This window comes from Urocitellus parryii, chromosome 9 (genome assembly GCF_045843805.1).
Source record: "Urocitellus parryii isolate mUroPar1 chromosome 9, mUroPar1.hap1, whole genome shotgun sequence".
NCBI lineage: Eukaryota > Metazoa > Chordata > Mammalia > Rodentia > Sciuridae > Urocitellus > Urocitellus parryii.
The window spans coordinates 6,294,418-6,309,544 of record NC_135539.1 but is presented as its reverse complement, the minus strand read 5'-3'; the positions used below and the strand labels follow the sequence as shown (position 1 = coordinate 6,309,544).

Here is a 15,127-nt window from a genome sequence, read left to right as displayed (position 1 = left end):
TTCACATGATAGGTTAATGATTTTGTTTACAGTATGCTAGGGAAACTATAGGATTGGAGAATAAACAGGGTTATTCAGGGGCAATCACGGTGGTTCCAATTTAAGAGGGCTACAGTGATGTCAAGCTGAATCCCTACACATGTTATAAGAATTTTGATAAGGACTGTATTGAACCCAAGCCTTTGGTGGTATTCACGTTTTAGCAATTTTAATTCCTTCAACTCATGAACATAGGATGTCTTCCCATTTATTTATGACATCTTTAATTTCTTTCATCAATGTTTTTGAGTTTCAAGTGTAATTTATTCCTAGGTATTTACTCCTTTTGATGCTATCATAAGTGGAAACTTTTTTTTTTTTTTTTTGTACCAGGGACTGAACTCAGGGCCACTCAACCACTGAGCCACATCCCCAGCCCTATTTTGTATTTTATTTAGAGACAGGGCCTCACTGAGTTGCTTAGCACTTTGCTTTTTCTGAAGCTGGCTCTGAACTCATGATACTCCTGCCTCAGCCTCCTGAGCTGTGTCAATGTTTTTTCTGCATCTGATAATATGATCATGTAGTTTTAATCTTTATTTATTTTGTACTAGGGATTGAACCCGGGGCGCTTTACCACTGAGCTACAACAACAGCACTTTTTACTATGAGACAGGGTTTTGTGAAGTTTCTAAGTTGCTGAGGCAGGTCTCAAACCTGAGATCCTCCTGCTTAGCCTCCCAAATTGCTGGAATTACAGGTGTGCAATCCATACCCAACTAGTTTTAATCTTTCATCTGTTAATGTGGTGTATCACATTAGTGAATTTGCAGATGTTAAGCTAAATTTGTATCCCACTTAGTCACAGAATTTAATATTTTGAGGTGTTGAGTTTCTGGTATTTTATTGAGGATTTTTATATCTATGTTCATTAAAGATATTGGACTATAGTTTTCTTATAGTCTGCTTATAGTCAGTATCAGGGTAATACTTTTATTTCTTAGATGAGTTTAAGAAGGAATAGTATTAATTCATCTGTAAAGTCATCATGTCTTGGGCTTTTCATTACTGGGAGGTTTTTGGTTACTATTTCAATCTCTTTTCTTAATGGGCCGTTCAGACTTACTCTTGATTTGCCCTTGGTAGGTTGTGTTTCTAGAAATTTACCCATCTCCTATTGACTATCCAATCTGTTGCCATGTAATTGTTTATAATAGCCCTCTTGTGATACCTTTTTTTAAAAAAAAATTAGTTGTAGATGGACACAGTACCTTTATTTTATTTATTTTTATGTGGAGCTGAGGATTGAACCCAGTGCCTCATACGTGTGAGGCAAGCGCTTTGCCACTGAGCCACAATCCCAGCCCCTTTGTGATCCTTTTATTTCTGGGGAATCCATTGCAGTAGCTCTTATTTTGTTTTCTAGTTGAGTCTTTTTTTCTTCTTAGTCTACCTACAGGTTTGTCTATTTTAATTTTTCAAAAGACCAAGTAATAGTTTTATTGGTTTTTTTCCATAGATTTTTCTATTTTTTCCTGATTAGCTCTGATTCTTATCATTTCTTTCCTTCTGTTAATTTTGAGTTCTGTTTGTTCTTTTTCTAGTAATTGAAGTGTAAAGTTGGGGATTCTTTGTATTGTGCTGGGGATCAAATTCAGGGAAGGAAAAACAAAGTTGAAGGCATTACACTTACAAATTCAGGGCCTATATATATCCCTAGTGCTAAAGTGAGATTTTTTTCATTTGAGGGTGATAAACTCCCTCAGTTTTTGTATGAGGAAAGTCTTCTATCTTCCCTTTATTTTTGAAGGGAGTGTTTGCTACGCATAATATTTTTGGCAGTTTCCCTTCCACCCCCGAATTTTGTATATATCATCCCTCTGGCCTGAAAGGTTTGTGCTGAAAATATGATAGTCTTAAGGTGGATCTCCTGTACATAAGAAGTGGCTTTTCTCTTTTTGATGCTTTCATAATTCTTTTTAACTTTTAACAATTTTGATAATATGGCTTGGTGTGTGACTTGAGCTCACCTGAGCCACATCCCCAGCCCTTTTAATTCTGAGACAGGTCACACTAGGGCCTAAGTTGCTGAGCCTGGCTTTGAACTTGCAATCCTCCTGCCACAGCTTCCCAAGCCACTAGGTTTACAGGCATGTGACCACCATGCCCAGCTTCTATTTTGATTTTTGCACATTAGACAAGACAACCAGGATGGGGTTGTGGCTCAGTGGTATAACGCTCGCCTAGCATGTGTGAGGCCCTGGGTTCGATCCTCAGCACCACCTAAAAATAAATAAAAACAAAGGCATTGTGTACAACTAAAAGAAATAAATATTTTTAAAAAAGACAATCCATTCTCCCAGTCTTAACAACTGGCCTTGTATAAGAGATGAATCTCACCAATGAGCCTAGCCAGAGATTCTGGGTGCCTCTCAATCTTCTGTGCTTGTCCAATCTGCTTTCTGTTTTCAGTATCCCCAAAAGACTAGAGTGTACCAAATGCCATCCTTATGCGCCAAGACAAATGAAATAAAGTCCAATTCCTGGAGATGCAACTGGGAAAGCTGTGGTGTCAGATGTATACTCCAGTTCTTCTAACCTCAGGGAAAAGTTGGGAGCTGGAGTTTATCTCCTACTCACTCTGCACTAAGTTGGAGAGAAAATCTGTGGCAAATTCCTAGTCGTTTTTAAACTGTATTCTTCAACCCATTGTTTTGCTCTTTAATGCTTCCCAAGGCCTAGCAAATGCCAAGTCCCATTTGCTCTCAGAGGCAGGTGGGTTAGTTGGAGACCTGGATTTATCTCTGGAGTTAGCTAGCAAGAGGAAGTGTAGGAAGTGCCTGCACATACACTGAGATTCCTAGAAGACTACTCATTGCTGATTTGTCAGCTCCCAAATACAGACTACTTAAAAGCCTTACTCATAGAAGCAGCTATGAAAAATTGATGTTAGGTATGTAAACCCTTTCTAGGGAGAAACTGAAAGCTGGGAGTTTCTGCCTGCTTGTTTTGGACTGAGCTAGGAGAAATAGCTGATGATGCTTACATGCCTATACAAAACTACCTGTTTGTTTTCTGTGGTCTAGGGGGGACTCATCAATGCAGAGCCCCCTCAATTCCCAGAACTAGGTGATTCAGTCCTTTGGTGGGATCTAGAAAAGTTAAGATAATCAATGTGAGGACAAATTCCTTCCAGGGAGAAGCTGGAGACATGGCTTTACCTCTGGAGCAAACTGTAGGAGTATGAGGTAAGGGGAGAAGTGAAGTGGCCACATGCCTGTTCAGGCTTCCTGATGTTTGTTGTTTACTTCCTCCATCAGCTCAAGACACAGGCTAGTTAGAAGCTAAATCCTCAGGCAGCAGCCAGGAAAGTGTGCAGACTAATCTCTTCTAGGAAGAAACTTGGAATTAGGTATATTTGCATGTTTGCTCTACACTGGACTCTGGAAGTGCTCATGCGCAAGTTGAAAACTTTCTTTTTTTTTCTTTTGTCTTAGGGAACTCACAAATACTGAACCATGTCTACTCCCAGAGCAAGGTGATTTAAGCGGGGACTATATAAATTGGAGAGCTATGTGTGGCCCAAATCCATCAGTCCCCAGGAAGCTGGGATTTTGTAATTCATTTTCAATTGTATGATGCTATGCCCAGGTTGGGATTTGTGGTGCACGTGTCTTAACTTTTTCTACTCATTTTGATGTGGATATTTTTTTCAGTTGCCTAGTGTGAAGGAGTCTCTCAACCAGTTTCTGGATTTCTCTTAGAAAGAAGTGACCCATGTATAAAAGTTTATTTGACACATCCATGGAAGAAAGGAAAGTCAGGAGTTTTCTATTCTGCATCTTTCTGAAGTTCAAGTCTGTCAACTTCTGTTAGAAGTTCTGACTCCTAACAGAAATGTGGATCTAGAAGCCAAGTGCATTTGTTCCATAGTTTACCTTCTCAGAATTCCCTGAGTATCCTATCCTTCAGGTGTAGCATCATTTTGTCCACTTGGGATGCTTGTTCCACTCCCACTAGGGGATCTCTTAGGATAGGGACAGAATAAGCAACAATACTATTGGACTAGATACAACTCTTATCCTGTTTTCTTGCAAGTAGAGATGTGAGCTACTTTAATAATTAACACTTTACTCTCTGGAGGTTCAAGGCTGTCAGGTGAGGACTCAAATTGTTCAAGTGGCCTTCTCTGTTGTACTAGCTCAAAACCAATTCTGCTTAAAGCACAAAAATCATTTTAACTCCTTTCTTTAAATGTAGCTTACAAATTGTGTATTTTTGCTAAATTATGCCCTTCAATCCTACACAACTTCATTACATCTTGATCCTGGGTATTTCTTTAGTCAACTTTTTTCCCCTAAGCACCTTACAGCTTCTCTGGGTCTGTTCAGCCTACTTAAAAATGGCAGCACAAGTTACCTGTTTCTTTTTCACTTCTGACAATCCCTTAGCTGCAACCATTGGTTTAAAAAAAAAGTGAGAGAAAACAGAAAGTTCATTCATTCACTGAATAATTGTAAGCACCTACCATGTGCCTGATCCCTGCCATATAGAGTCAATTAAACCATAAGTTTTAATAATTACATTACAAGTTCAGTAAGTGCTATAAGGAAGATGAAACAAAAGAAGGGATGGAAGGAAAGCTTTAAGTAAAAGGGAAATTATAGGACTGGGCAAAACTGAGTAGTACAGCACTTGCCTGCCATGTGTGAGACCCTAGTTTCTGTCCCAACCACTGTCAAAAACAAGTATGTACATGGTTGTTGAAGAACTAGAGTTGGTATATTTGAAGAAATGAAAGAAAGTACAGCTAGAGAAGGGAGAAAAAGAAGAAAGAAGGTAGAAGGTGGAGTTCAAGTTAGCAGGGAAATCCAACAAGAAGTCAGTGGATGGTGACATTCTCAGTTGTTTTAAGTTGTGCTGGGAAAGAACAGAATATGAGAGGGGTTAGCAGGCTATTTCCATCAATTGAGGTAAGTACTGTTGGATACAAAGGAGGTAAGGACAAAGGAAAAAAGTGCTCAGGTTTAGGAGGTATTTTTGGTTTTATTTTTGCAGTGGTGGGGACCAACCCAAAGCATTCACACATGCTAGGCAAATGCTCTACCAATGAGCTACATCACCAGAATATTTGAGAGATTTCTGAGGTAGAATTCACAGGTCTTGATGACTTAATGGATGGTCTCTCAATTCATTCTGGCTATTACCAATTACCATAAACAGGGTAGCTGATGAACAACAGAAATTTATTCTGGTTCTGGAAGCCAGGGAGTACAAAATTATGAGGCTGGCAGATTCCATGTCTGTGAAGCCATTTCATAAATGGCCAGTCCTCACACTACAGAAGGTGCTACATAGTTCTCTGCATTTCTTTTATAAGAGCACTTATATGGGATCCATCTTCAAAATCGAATCACTTCCCAAAGTCCTGTGCCTCCTAATACTATCCCCTTGTGGGGTAATATTTCAACACATATTTTTGAAGACACAAACATTCAAACTGTAGCAGGACAAAAGAAGCAAGAGGGTGTCTGTTTATAGCATGTGTAATCACGTAGGTAGGTACCACATATTGGAAGCAAACAAATCAGGGTTAAAGTACCAGTTCTATTTTGGGTCTATGTTTGGATTTCTCAAAGACACGCCAAGGATGATCTCTCCTAGGCACCTGCAACTCTACAAGGGATCAGTTAAGTTTGACTGACATCAAATGAGGTATGAATGTTCACAGAATTGGCTAAGATAACTTGGGGCAGCACATTTATGCAAGATTAATCAATTCTCCAGAAACAAGTTAGAATATAGCAGCAAGAAGCCTACACTGGTGGTATATTACTATAATTCTAGCTAATTGGGAGGTGAAGGGAAGAGGATCATCATACCCAGGAGTTGAAGACCAGCCTGGGAAACACAGCTAGACCCCTAAAACGCCAACAAAAAAAAAATGGCTTCGGGTCACACCTAAAGTCCGAGACTGGCATTGGTTTTAGAAAGAATATACTGCACCTAGAACGATTTTGAGACGCATAAAACACCCTTTTCAACAAGCCAGAAACATTGGCTGGACAGTTCCACATCTCCCATATTGGGGTGGGGGCAACGCTAGAAGGTGGGCCAGGGCTCCTTCTCCGTCCAGTGCCTGGACTCACCGGATGGAGACTCGCATTGTCTCCCACCGCTGCCGGCTTCCGCGGGTGCAACGGAGAGTCCCGAGGGGCCTCTCAGCAAACACTCGCATCCCCACTGCCCAGTTTCTATGGAGACCCGTGGTGTTCTGTGGATTTGGAACAGAAGCCTACTTAAACTCCGCTTCGGGATGCCCGTCGCTGAACACCCAAGTGCGCAGGCGCTGACGGAAGCGGGCACCGGAAGTGACCGATACTTCCGGCTTCCGGCCAGTAGCCACCTTGGAAAACCCCACTGGTTAGCATTTCCGGCAACCTGTAAGGTAGTGGCCAAGTGGAAACCCAGGGTCTCTCCCGCGCCATACGAAGCCCTCTGGGAGAACTACTCACCGCTTTCCTACCCCCGACTCCCGGCACGGGGCGGCATCCCGTGATGGACAGCTGCTGCCCGGTAGAGCTGGAGGTACCTGGCCCTGTACTGCTGCTATGCAGCAAGACCGGAAGGCGAGTGGATATCTAGAGCTGTCTTCCTGGAATAGCGCTGGAACTTTGTGTCGAATTCCGGGGAGCAAACGACTTTACTTACTTTATTAGATTGCACAAAGGCATTCATTCAACCCCTTCAAACCACAATCCAATGAGCTTCAAAAATCATTATTACCATTTAAAATCACCGTAGTACCAAAAAAATTTTTTCACTTCCTTGCCATCCTCATTAAAAAAAAAACCAAAACATTTATTAGATAACAAATTGCACATCAGATACACATCACCACTGCTGAGATATTGCAATCTAGAGCTAAGACCAATGAGAATGCACCAAAACAGTAAAATTGAAACATTAAACAAACAGTAAAGTGCATACAGCAAACATACTCTGAGGTATCCAAAGGAACTAAAGATTACAGCATATTCTTAGGTTTATATATAATATACGTTGTATCCCTCTCTTTCCTAGGTTATTCATGCAGGGAGGGTTATCAATTTTAAAATAAAAACACCTGAATTCAGATGGGCCTTCAAAACATGGATAATGGCCATCAATAGCTCTCCTAATCGACAAGACAAATACAGATAAACATACACATTTCTAATAAAAGATCATTTACTTTTTAAACAGATGGTCCAAGAAAAAAGCACTTCCTACTAAGGTCCCACAGCAATAATGACATTAATGAACATTCTTTTATTCAGATAAACTACAACCTGCTATGTCTCCCCTTGAACACATACACAGTAAATTGCAGCTTATTTTGAGCAAGAGCTGCAGTTTCACATTGTATTACATCTTCTCTTGCAGTCACCTGAACACTGCCACTTATATGGAATCTCAAGAATCAAAGACTCAAAATTGGCATTTACTAAGAAATGTCATTTGTTCTTAGTTTTTTTTTAATATTTATTTATTTATTAGTTATTGGCGGACACAACATCTTTGTATGTGGTGCTGGAGGATCGAATCTGGGCCGCACGCATGCCAGGCGAGCGCGCTGCCGCTTGAGCCACATCCCCAGCCCCTGTTCTTAGTTTTAACACCCTGAATAATTGGGTTAGTCATTTTCAGTGTTACATAGGGGAATGTGAAGAGACTATATTACTTGTATCAAAACAACTCTAAATGAAACTATTTTTAGCTCAGCTGCTTTAAGAAAAACACCACAATTTCACAATTTCTTAAATTATATAACATGTAAAATGTTCGCATATGAATTCCTTTAGGAAAATGTTATTTTCATCAATGATGACTGTTTAACAGAACTTGATATTCCAGCCATCATGTTAAGGAACTGTAGAATATACATTTTCATTACTGCATCAATGAACAAACCAAGGAATTTGTTCAAAACCACCTTCCAGGTACTACTTTCCATCCAACTGCTCCTCAAAGAGGCCTTTATGTCTACTCATGAGATTTCCCAGCAATAATTCCAGTTTAGTAAGGATTGTACTTTTATACTATTTAAATAGAGTAAGACCATTCTTATATGCCAATCAAAAGACCACATATAGTTTTGCTGATAGGTATACACTCATTTTTAATGTAAAAAGAAATTCTGTTTGTATATTTATAATATCTCTGCTTTATAACCACACTATTTAATATTTTGCAGCAATATTTATCTGTATAACAATACCTAAGGATCTATGTTATGAAGTGTCTTGGTTAAAATTCTAACCATTTTTATATGTATTTGTCTTTTGAGATGGAGAGCAAGTGTTGTGATTTTTTTGGAAACTAAAACCTTATAGAACTTGAAATCTCAAATCTGATTGTAGGGATGGGAATTAACACTAGAAGTCCCAGAGGGTCTTCTGTTGCTTTATGAGCATACTTGAAATTCAGGCTTTGGATAAAGTGCAAAGAGAATGAAGGAGTTCCAAGATGCAAGTACACAGGGTGGTCTTCATAATGACCATCGTCCCTCCATACCTCAGACTCCCTGGTTGCTTGCACTGCTAATACTTGGTGGGAATGCCAAAACATAACAAAGTGTCACAGAATGCAAAGCGTTTAGAATTAGAAGACACCCAATGTTTTGGGGGGGTGGGTTCCAGGGATTGAACTCGGGGGCACTGAGCCACATCCCCAGCCCTATTTTGTATTTTACTTAGAGACAGGTTCTTGTTGAGTTGCTTAGCACCTTGCTTTTGCTGAGGCTGGCTTTGAACTTGCAATCCTCCTGGCAAGCCTCCCCAGCTGCTAGGATTATAGGTGTGCACCATCGCACCTGGCAGAAGACACCCAAATTTAAATGGCAGCCTCACTACAGTGTAATGCTTTGTGTGCTTGGCAAAGTACTGACTTTTAACATTCTAGGAGCTTCAGTTTCTCATTTATGAAACAAAGACAGTTCTTTCTCTGTCACATATTTATTCCTAAGATTAAATTAGATAACATACCTAAAGTATTTAGCATGCTCAAAAAGTTATGATTATTCATAACAAGTCAGGGAATGTGCTTCAACAGGGATTTGGAGGCAAATCCCCTTAAAGTGTATCAAATACCCACTGGAATTAAGTCTAACCTCCAGAAGAGGGGTGGTAAGACTGCTAAAACTCCTACCAAATATTTGAGTCAAAATTGCCAAGACTTTCCCTTGACATCAGATCTGAGAATGGGAACTCCATAGATACAAGTTGCCATCAAAATATCAACAAGTCCCATTCATTTGGGAATTTTAATGCAGGGGGAGGATATTCTAAACTCCTCTAGAAATTCACATGTAAAACAATTATCTCCATACAAATATTACATTCAAATAGTTATAACAAAAAGTACAAAACAGATATAAAGTGATTCGATTTTCTAGATACTATATGTGCAAAACTGGCAATAAATAAATTTTCCTCTTTCTAAAACTTACTTAGAAACCACATAAACAAAATTTTAAAAGAAATCTAACAATAACCTTCATTTTCATGAAAACTGAATTTTTTAAAAAAGGTACTTTGTTTCTCTGGCTCATACAAATGGAATGTGAACAGTAACTAAGTTCAAATTCTGGCTTCATTCACTAACTATGTGATACTGATGATGTTTCCTTATTTAAAAACTTGAAATAATACTGCTGAAATCAAGGTTGTGGTGAAAATCAGATATTAAGTGGAATGTGAATAAAGTGCTTGGCACAGTGCCTGGCACAAAACAGTAACTGTTTCCACCATACAGATACTGAAAAACCCAAGCATTAATGTAAACTTGTGTTTACATGGTGTTTTTTCTATGGGTTCGCTTATGAGTAATGAGATGCGTATTCACTTTAAAACTCTTCCCACACACGGTACATTTGAAAGGTTCCTCTCTTGTGTGGCTCTTCTGGTGGCATGCAAGTTCTGAATCCAAAGCAAAACTTTTTGCACATGTTTTACATTTATGGGGCTTTTCTACTATATGAGTGTTTTGATGAGAAACAAGCTCAGAGAAACAAGGAAAGGTAAGGTCACAGTCAGGACATTGTAAGGGTTTGAACCTGGAAAATGAAAAAAAATTTTCATCATCAATATGGCATTTGTGAGAGACCTCCTTGTGGTCCTTCTCAGGGAGGTCAGTGTATAGGGGGTGTCTAAAGCTCTTCACTCGCTGGGTGTACTGGTATGGGGTGGTTGATGTGTGTGTTTTCTCATGCAAAGCCAGATTTGTTTTCTGATCAAAATATTTACTACCATTAGCACTTTCATATGCTTTTTCAACAGTATGGCTTTTCTGATGCTGTGCCAATCCTGGAAGCCACATAAAACCTTTCCCGCATGTGTCACATGTGTATGGTTTCTCCTTTATGTGGCTATTCATGTGCCGGGACAGATGTGACTGCTGGCGGAAGCTGGCACCACACTTGGTACACTTATAAGGCTTCTCACCAGTGTGGATTCTCCTGTGTGTCCTCAAGTTGGCTCTATGATTAAAGACTTTCCCACAGTCACCACATTTGTATTTTTTCTCTGCTGAATGAATTTTCTGATGTAAAACAAGGTATGAATTATCACTGAAGCTTTGGTCACATTCAGGGCACTTGAACACATTTTTGGCTTCTTCCCAGGGAAATTCAAGAATTTCAGAAAGTGCTCTGACTCCTAAACATTGAGACAATTCTACTAATGGGGTGTGATTGTCAATGGTAACTAAAAGGCTTATCATCTCTTTCTTGCAAGTGGAAGTTCCATCTGAGAATTTCCTTTCAGGGACTCCAACTCCATCCTCAGAGGACTTTTCTGGGTAATAGACAAGGGGTGCAGCAATGGAGTACTTTTCTAAGGAAAGTTCTTCAAGTTCCATAGACTCTTGGCTTAATTGCTGATTAATCTCAGTCTTCCCTTCCCCTCCTGTTGATTAAAAAAAGCAAAACACGAAGAACACCTTCATATGATACTAGGGAAAGCAGCAGTTAAGAAGCAGTTACACAGAGGACCAGGAAACTGCAAATGGATTACCTTATAACCTAGACACTGACACATAATAAAGTCAGAAACCAAGAGGCTTTCCTGGCTTCCTCAAAGATCCAGGTCCAGGTGAACCTGTAAGGGGAAGGAGCAGAGAATGGCTCTAACTAAGTCAAAGTCGAGTGGGATAGGTACAAAGGACAATCTTGGTATGCACTGTCTAGAAATATATTTAAAACTCAAGAGCTTTTCATCATTTAAGCTAACTCAAGTGACAGCTGAGCAATGAAAACTGGAGTAAGATTGGGGTTTCTTTTTTATCAAAAAAGAGGGCAAGTATTTTTCTACTATAACAGAGAAACAGGTTACTAAAAGTAGTTTCATTTCACCAGGAGAAGTCTCTAAAATGTCTGTGCCCTGAGGAACCATGGAAGTAGGGCTGCTGTGTGTACAGCAGGTCAATGATGGCCAGTCTTACCTCAAGGATGGCTGACAAAACTTGGGCCTGCCAGAAAGAGTTCCTTTTGAATATTTTTGCAAATATAACCAGCTCTCACATAGTTATGGGTTCTGTATGTAAAGATTCAACCAACCACAGATTGAAAATATTCTAAACAAAAACTTCATCAATACTAAACATGTACTTTTTTGTCATTATTCCCAAAACAACATGGTGTAACATCTATTTATATTATACTTACTTTGGGTTAGGTATTATTAAAATCTAGATGTGATTTAAAGCACATGGAAGATGTGCATGGATCATATGGAAATACTATGATACTTTATATAAGGGACTTGAGCATCTGCTGATTTTGGTACCCTTGAGTGGAGGGCAGTGTCCTGGAACCAGTCTCCTGCAGGGACAAGTATATTCTTCATTTATAAAGCTAATATATTAATACAAAAAGGACTCTTCCTTCCAAAGAACTAAAGTCCTATGACTGTTCCAAGTCGCTGACTCTAAAGGGTTTCTGGTCTATAGTATAATGCATGGGAATCCAAACAGTACCCACCAGTTTTTCTGATTTTTCTGAGTTCACTCTGGGATATCAGGGTCACTAGGATTTGAGAGCAAAACAATAAAAAAGGAGCAACTTCTTAGAGAACTTAAGCATCTACAAAAGGTTCCTTAAAAACTTTTGCTGAGTATTCATCTCCATATACATGGAAAGACTATCCAAGGCCATGGAAAGAACCACCAAAAAGGAAAACATAGAACAATACACAAAGTTCACACAATAGTTCATACTCCCACCAGCCAAAGTGGAAAGACCCACTAGCACACAGGACATCAAGCAGTCTCCTAAGGAAAATAACTGCCTCACAAGTACGACCAATCATCTCTAGCCTAAAGGTTGATCTGAATCCACACAAACAAAGCAAAAAAAAAAAATGCAACCTTGAAAGAATAAAATTGACCCCAAGTAACTTAACTGCATCCCACCACAAAATCCAAAAATATTTTTATACAACAAAATCAAGCAACCAACAAAATAAAATTTACAATGCCCAAAATCCAATCAAAACTTACCAGGCATGTAAAGAAACAGAAAAATATGATCCATAACAAGGAAAAAAACTATCACTAGAAACAGACCCAGAAGTGACAAAGATAAAAAAAAAAAACTAGCAGAAAAAAAATACTAAAATAGCTATTATAAATATACTCCATATGTTCAAGAAGGTAAGGAAAAACACAGACATGATAATGAGAGAAATGGAAGATATAAAACATAAGTTCTGGGATAGTTTAGATACTCAACCCAGTTCAGAGGTAAAATATACTCACGCATAGGCATAGGAATACTGCAAAGATCCCCCTTGGATGAGAAAGGCATAGCACCCCCTTAAGAGCAAATCACTTTGCCATCTTTAGCAAATGACAATAATTTATAGTAATGGGGTTTCCCAAGTGCAACTGTAAATTGACTGCAACAAATATTAGGGAAGATTACCAGGAATTGCCATGGGTTGTGTGAAATCACAGGTACTATACTAGACTGGATGTCTGTCTCTCAAAAATCATCCTACACTTTGAAACTTGTTCCTTCATGCAAGTTTTCACCGTATCTGTATAAATCATTCAGCAAAAGGTCCTGCACCACCATATCAACATGTGGACAAGAAATGAAATCCTCATCCTAGAATTAACAAAAGTCCGAAAATGCAGGAAAAACAATTGCCTTACCCATCAAAGCCACATCTTCGAAACACTCCTGTTTGATTTCTTTTTTGATTTCCTGGGCAGGGTGCAGGCTCACACATTCCTCTTGACAAAAATACACAGCTAGGTCGTCATACAGGATCGATCCCTGAAACAACATGAGAACCCATCTCAATACAAGAGTGTAGTGGTACAGCCCCTCAGTCTAGGGAGGTAGAGAACAGCTAAAATCATCAGATGCAACGGGTAAAAGGGTTTGGCCTAAAAGATTTCCAAGTGCTAGAATGGGATATAAACAGGGTCTAGGAGTGGGGTTGGAGTTAGGAAGGAGAGAGTAAATATGGACATAAATTTTGAGGCAGTGACTTAAGGGTCAAGAAAGTATGTTGTGAGAATGATGAAGTCTCCCCTTCATTTAGAATGGATACTGTAAGAGAAAGAAGATTGGCCAGCCAAGGAAGACTCACAAGAGAGGTTTTTAAATTCTCCCAATATCCTTTCCTTTACTGGTCTCTCTCTTTCTTCCCCATGGCACTCATTGCTCAGCTCCTTCCATCACTACATCCAGGCCCTCTACTCCTCCTCTACGTTTACAGAATTTTGCTGTGATTAGGAATCAGCTGGGCATTATCATTATTGCACGAGTGTGGAGTGAAGCCTAGAAATTTGCCATTTCCAGAGGCATTCCAGGAAGACACTGACAAACTGCTACAAACCCCTCCCAAGGGCTCTGCTCCCTAGCTAGTGGTTTTGAAAAGAATTTGGTAAACCACTTCTCATCTGTGACCGGTCTAGGAACGAAGGGCGAAGGGCTATTCGGGAATCGGGCATCCTCCCATCACTACAGGCGTACCTAGCCTTTCTCCGAGCAGGTCAGGCGGAGGCCGGAAAATAACCACTGAACTTGGATGGGAAAAAGGTAGCTCGTCTCACCTGGGCGTCGGATGACGCGAGCGCAGACGCCATCTGCAGAGTGGGGGGCACCTCCCGCAATCGCTTCGGGGAAGTCAGACAAAGCTTCGAATAGAAACAAAGGTCCCTGGAGGGGCCCACTCGGCGGCCAAGCTCCTCGTGCCCGCAGCCTCCCTCAAGCTCCCTTGAAAACCAGGGCCGACTACTCTCCCGGGTCCAGCCTCGAAAGGGGCCCACTCAGCTCCGGAGCAGAGAGCCTCGCCCTACCCCGGCCGAAGCAGCAGGAAGCCACACCCAGTCGAGACGCGACGACCAAAGACTCTGCCCCGCAAAACTCCCACGCTCCCATGCTCCCCCACGCAGGCGCTGAAGGGAGCCTCTGGAAGCTGCGCCCTACAGCACCTCCCCTCCCCTCCAAGCCGCGCTGTGATTGCCCAAATTTTCCGAGGGGGCGGATCCTCTTCTGAGTAGACCAATCGAGCAGCTAAACTGAGGCCTGGAAGAGTGGGGCAAGTGGGAGACGCAGATGCTCCTGTGTTTCTACCAGTAGGTATTTCCGTTTCCGCTGGTGGGGTCTCCCCGGTGAGCTCCAGGCCTGCTGACCCTGAGAGATGTGATGTTTCCTAGAAGGAAAGAGCGAACACAGGAAGACTCGAAAGACAGTCGGTAATGAGATCTGGGAGCGGCCAGCAGGGCCTTGTGTGTCTCAAGTGCGGGTCTGGCCGGGGCCTGGGAATGCGGCCAGGGGCCGGCCTAGTCGCAGTTGGAGCAGTGTGCGGTCTTCGGTTGGTTATGGGGCCATGGAATGTAGAGGGGTCTTACTGGCTCACAAGGTTCAGTTCAGGGTAGGCCAGGTCGCTGGTCCCCACTGCACTGTAACCTGCAGCTGTAGCCCAACCAAGTGATTCAAAGCCACGGTGGACCTTAGGCAGGAGTAGAGCCTCTGGTTTTCTGCACCGGACATCGATCCACTCCTCATACCTCCCATTCAACCCTTTCCAGTGCCAGACATGTCCCATATGATTGACACTGGGTGCTGTGGTTAGAAACTTGTTAGAAAATCAAG

General features: G+C 40.9%; 1 protein-coding gene across 2 annotated transcripts in view; it reads right to left on the bottom strand.

Moving 5' to 3' along the window:
• Positions 1-14,373, bottom strand: part of Znf597 (zinc finger protein 597) — a 43,538-nt gene extending 29,165 nt beyond the window's left edge. Inside the window, exons 1-3 of one of the 2 annotated variants that reach the window (XM_026385250.2) lie at positions 14,083-14,373; positions 13,174-13,297; positions 9,613-10,925 (exon numbers count right to left, since the gene is read on the bottom strand). In XM_026385250.2, coding sequence (XP_026241035.2) covers positions 9,811-10,925; positions 13,174-13,297; positions 14,083-14,115 — 1,272 coding nt within the window. In that variant the 5' untranslated portion in view covers positions 14,116-14,373 and the 3' untranslated portion in view covers positions 9,613-9,810. Of the gene's footprint in view, positions 1-9,612; positions 10,926-13,173; positions 13,298-14,082 lie in introns of those variants that run through there. The other variant, XR_013344370.1, reaches the window with a different exon arrangement.
• Between the last annotated feature and the right edge of the window lie 754 nt (positions 14,374-15,127).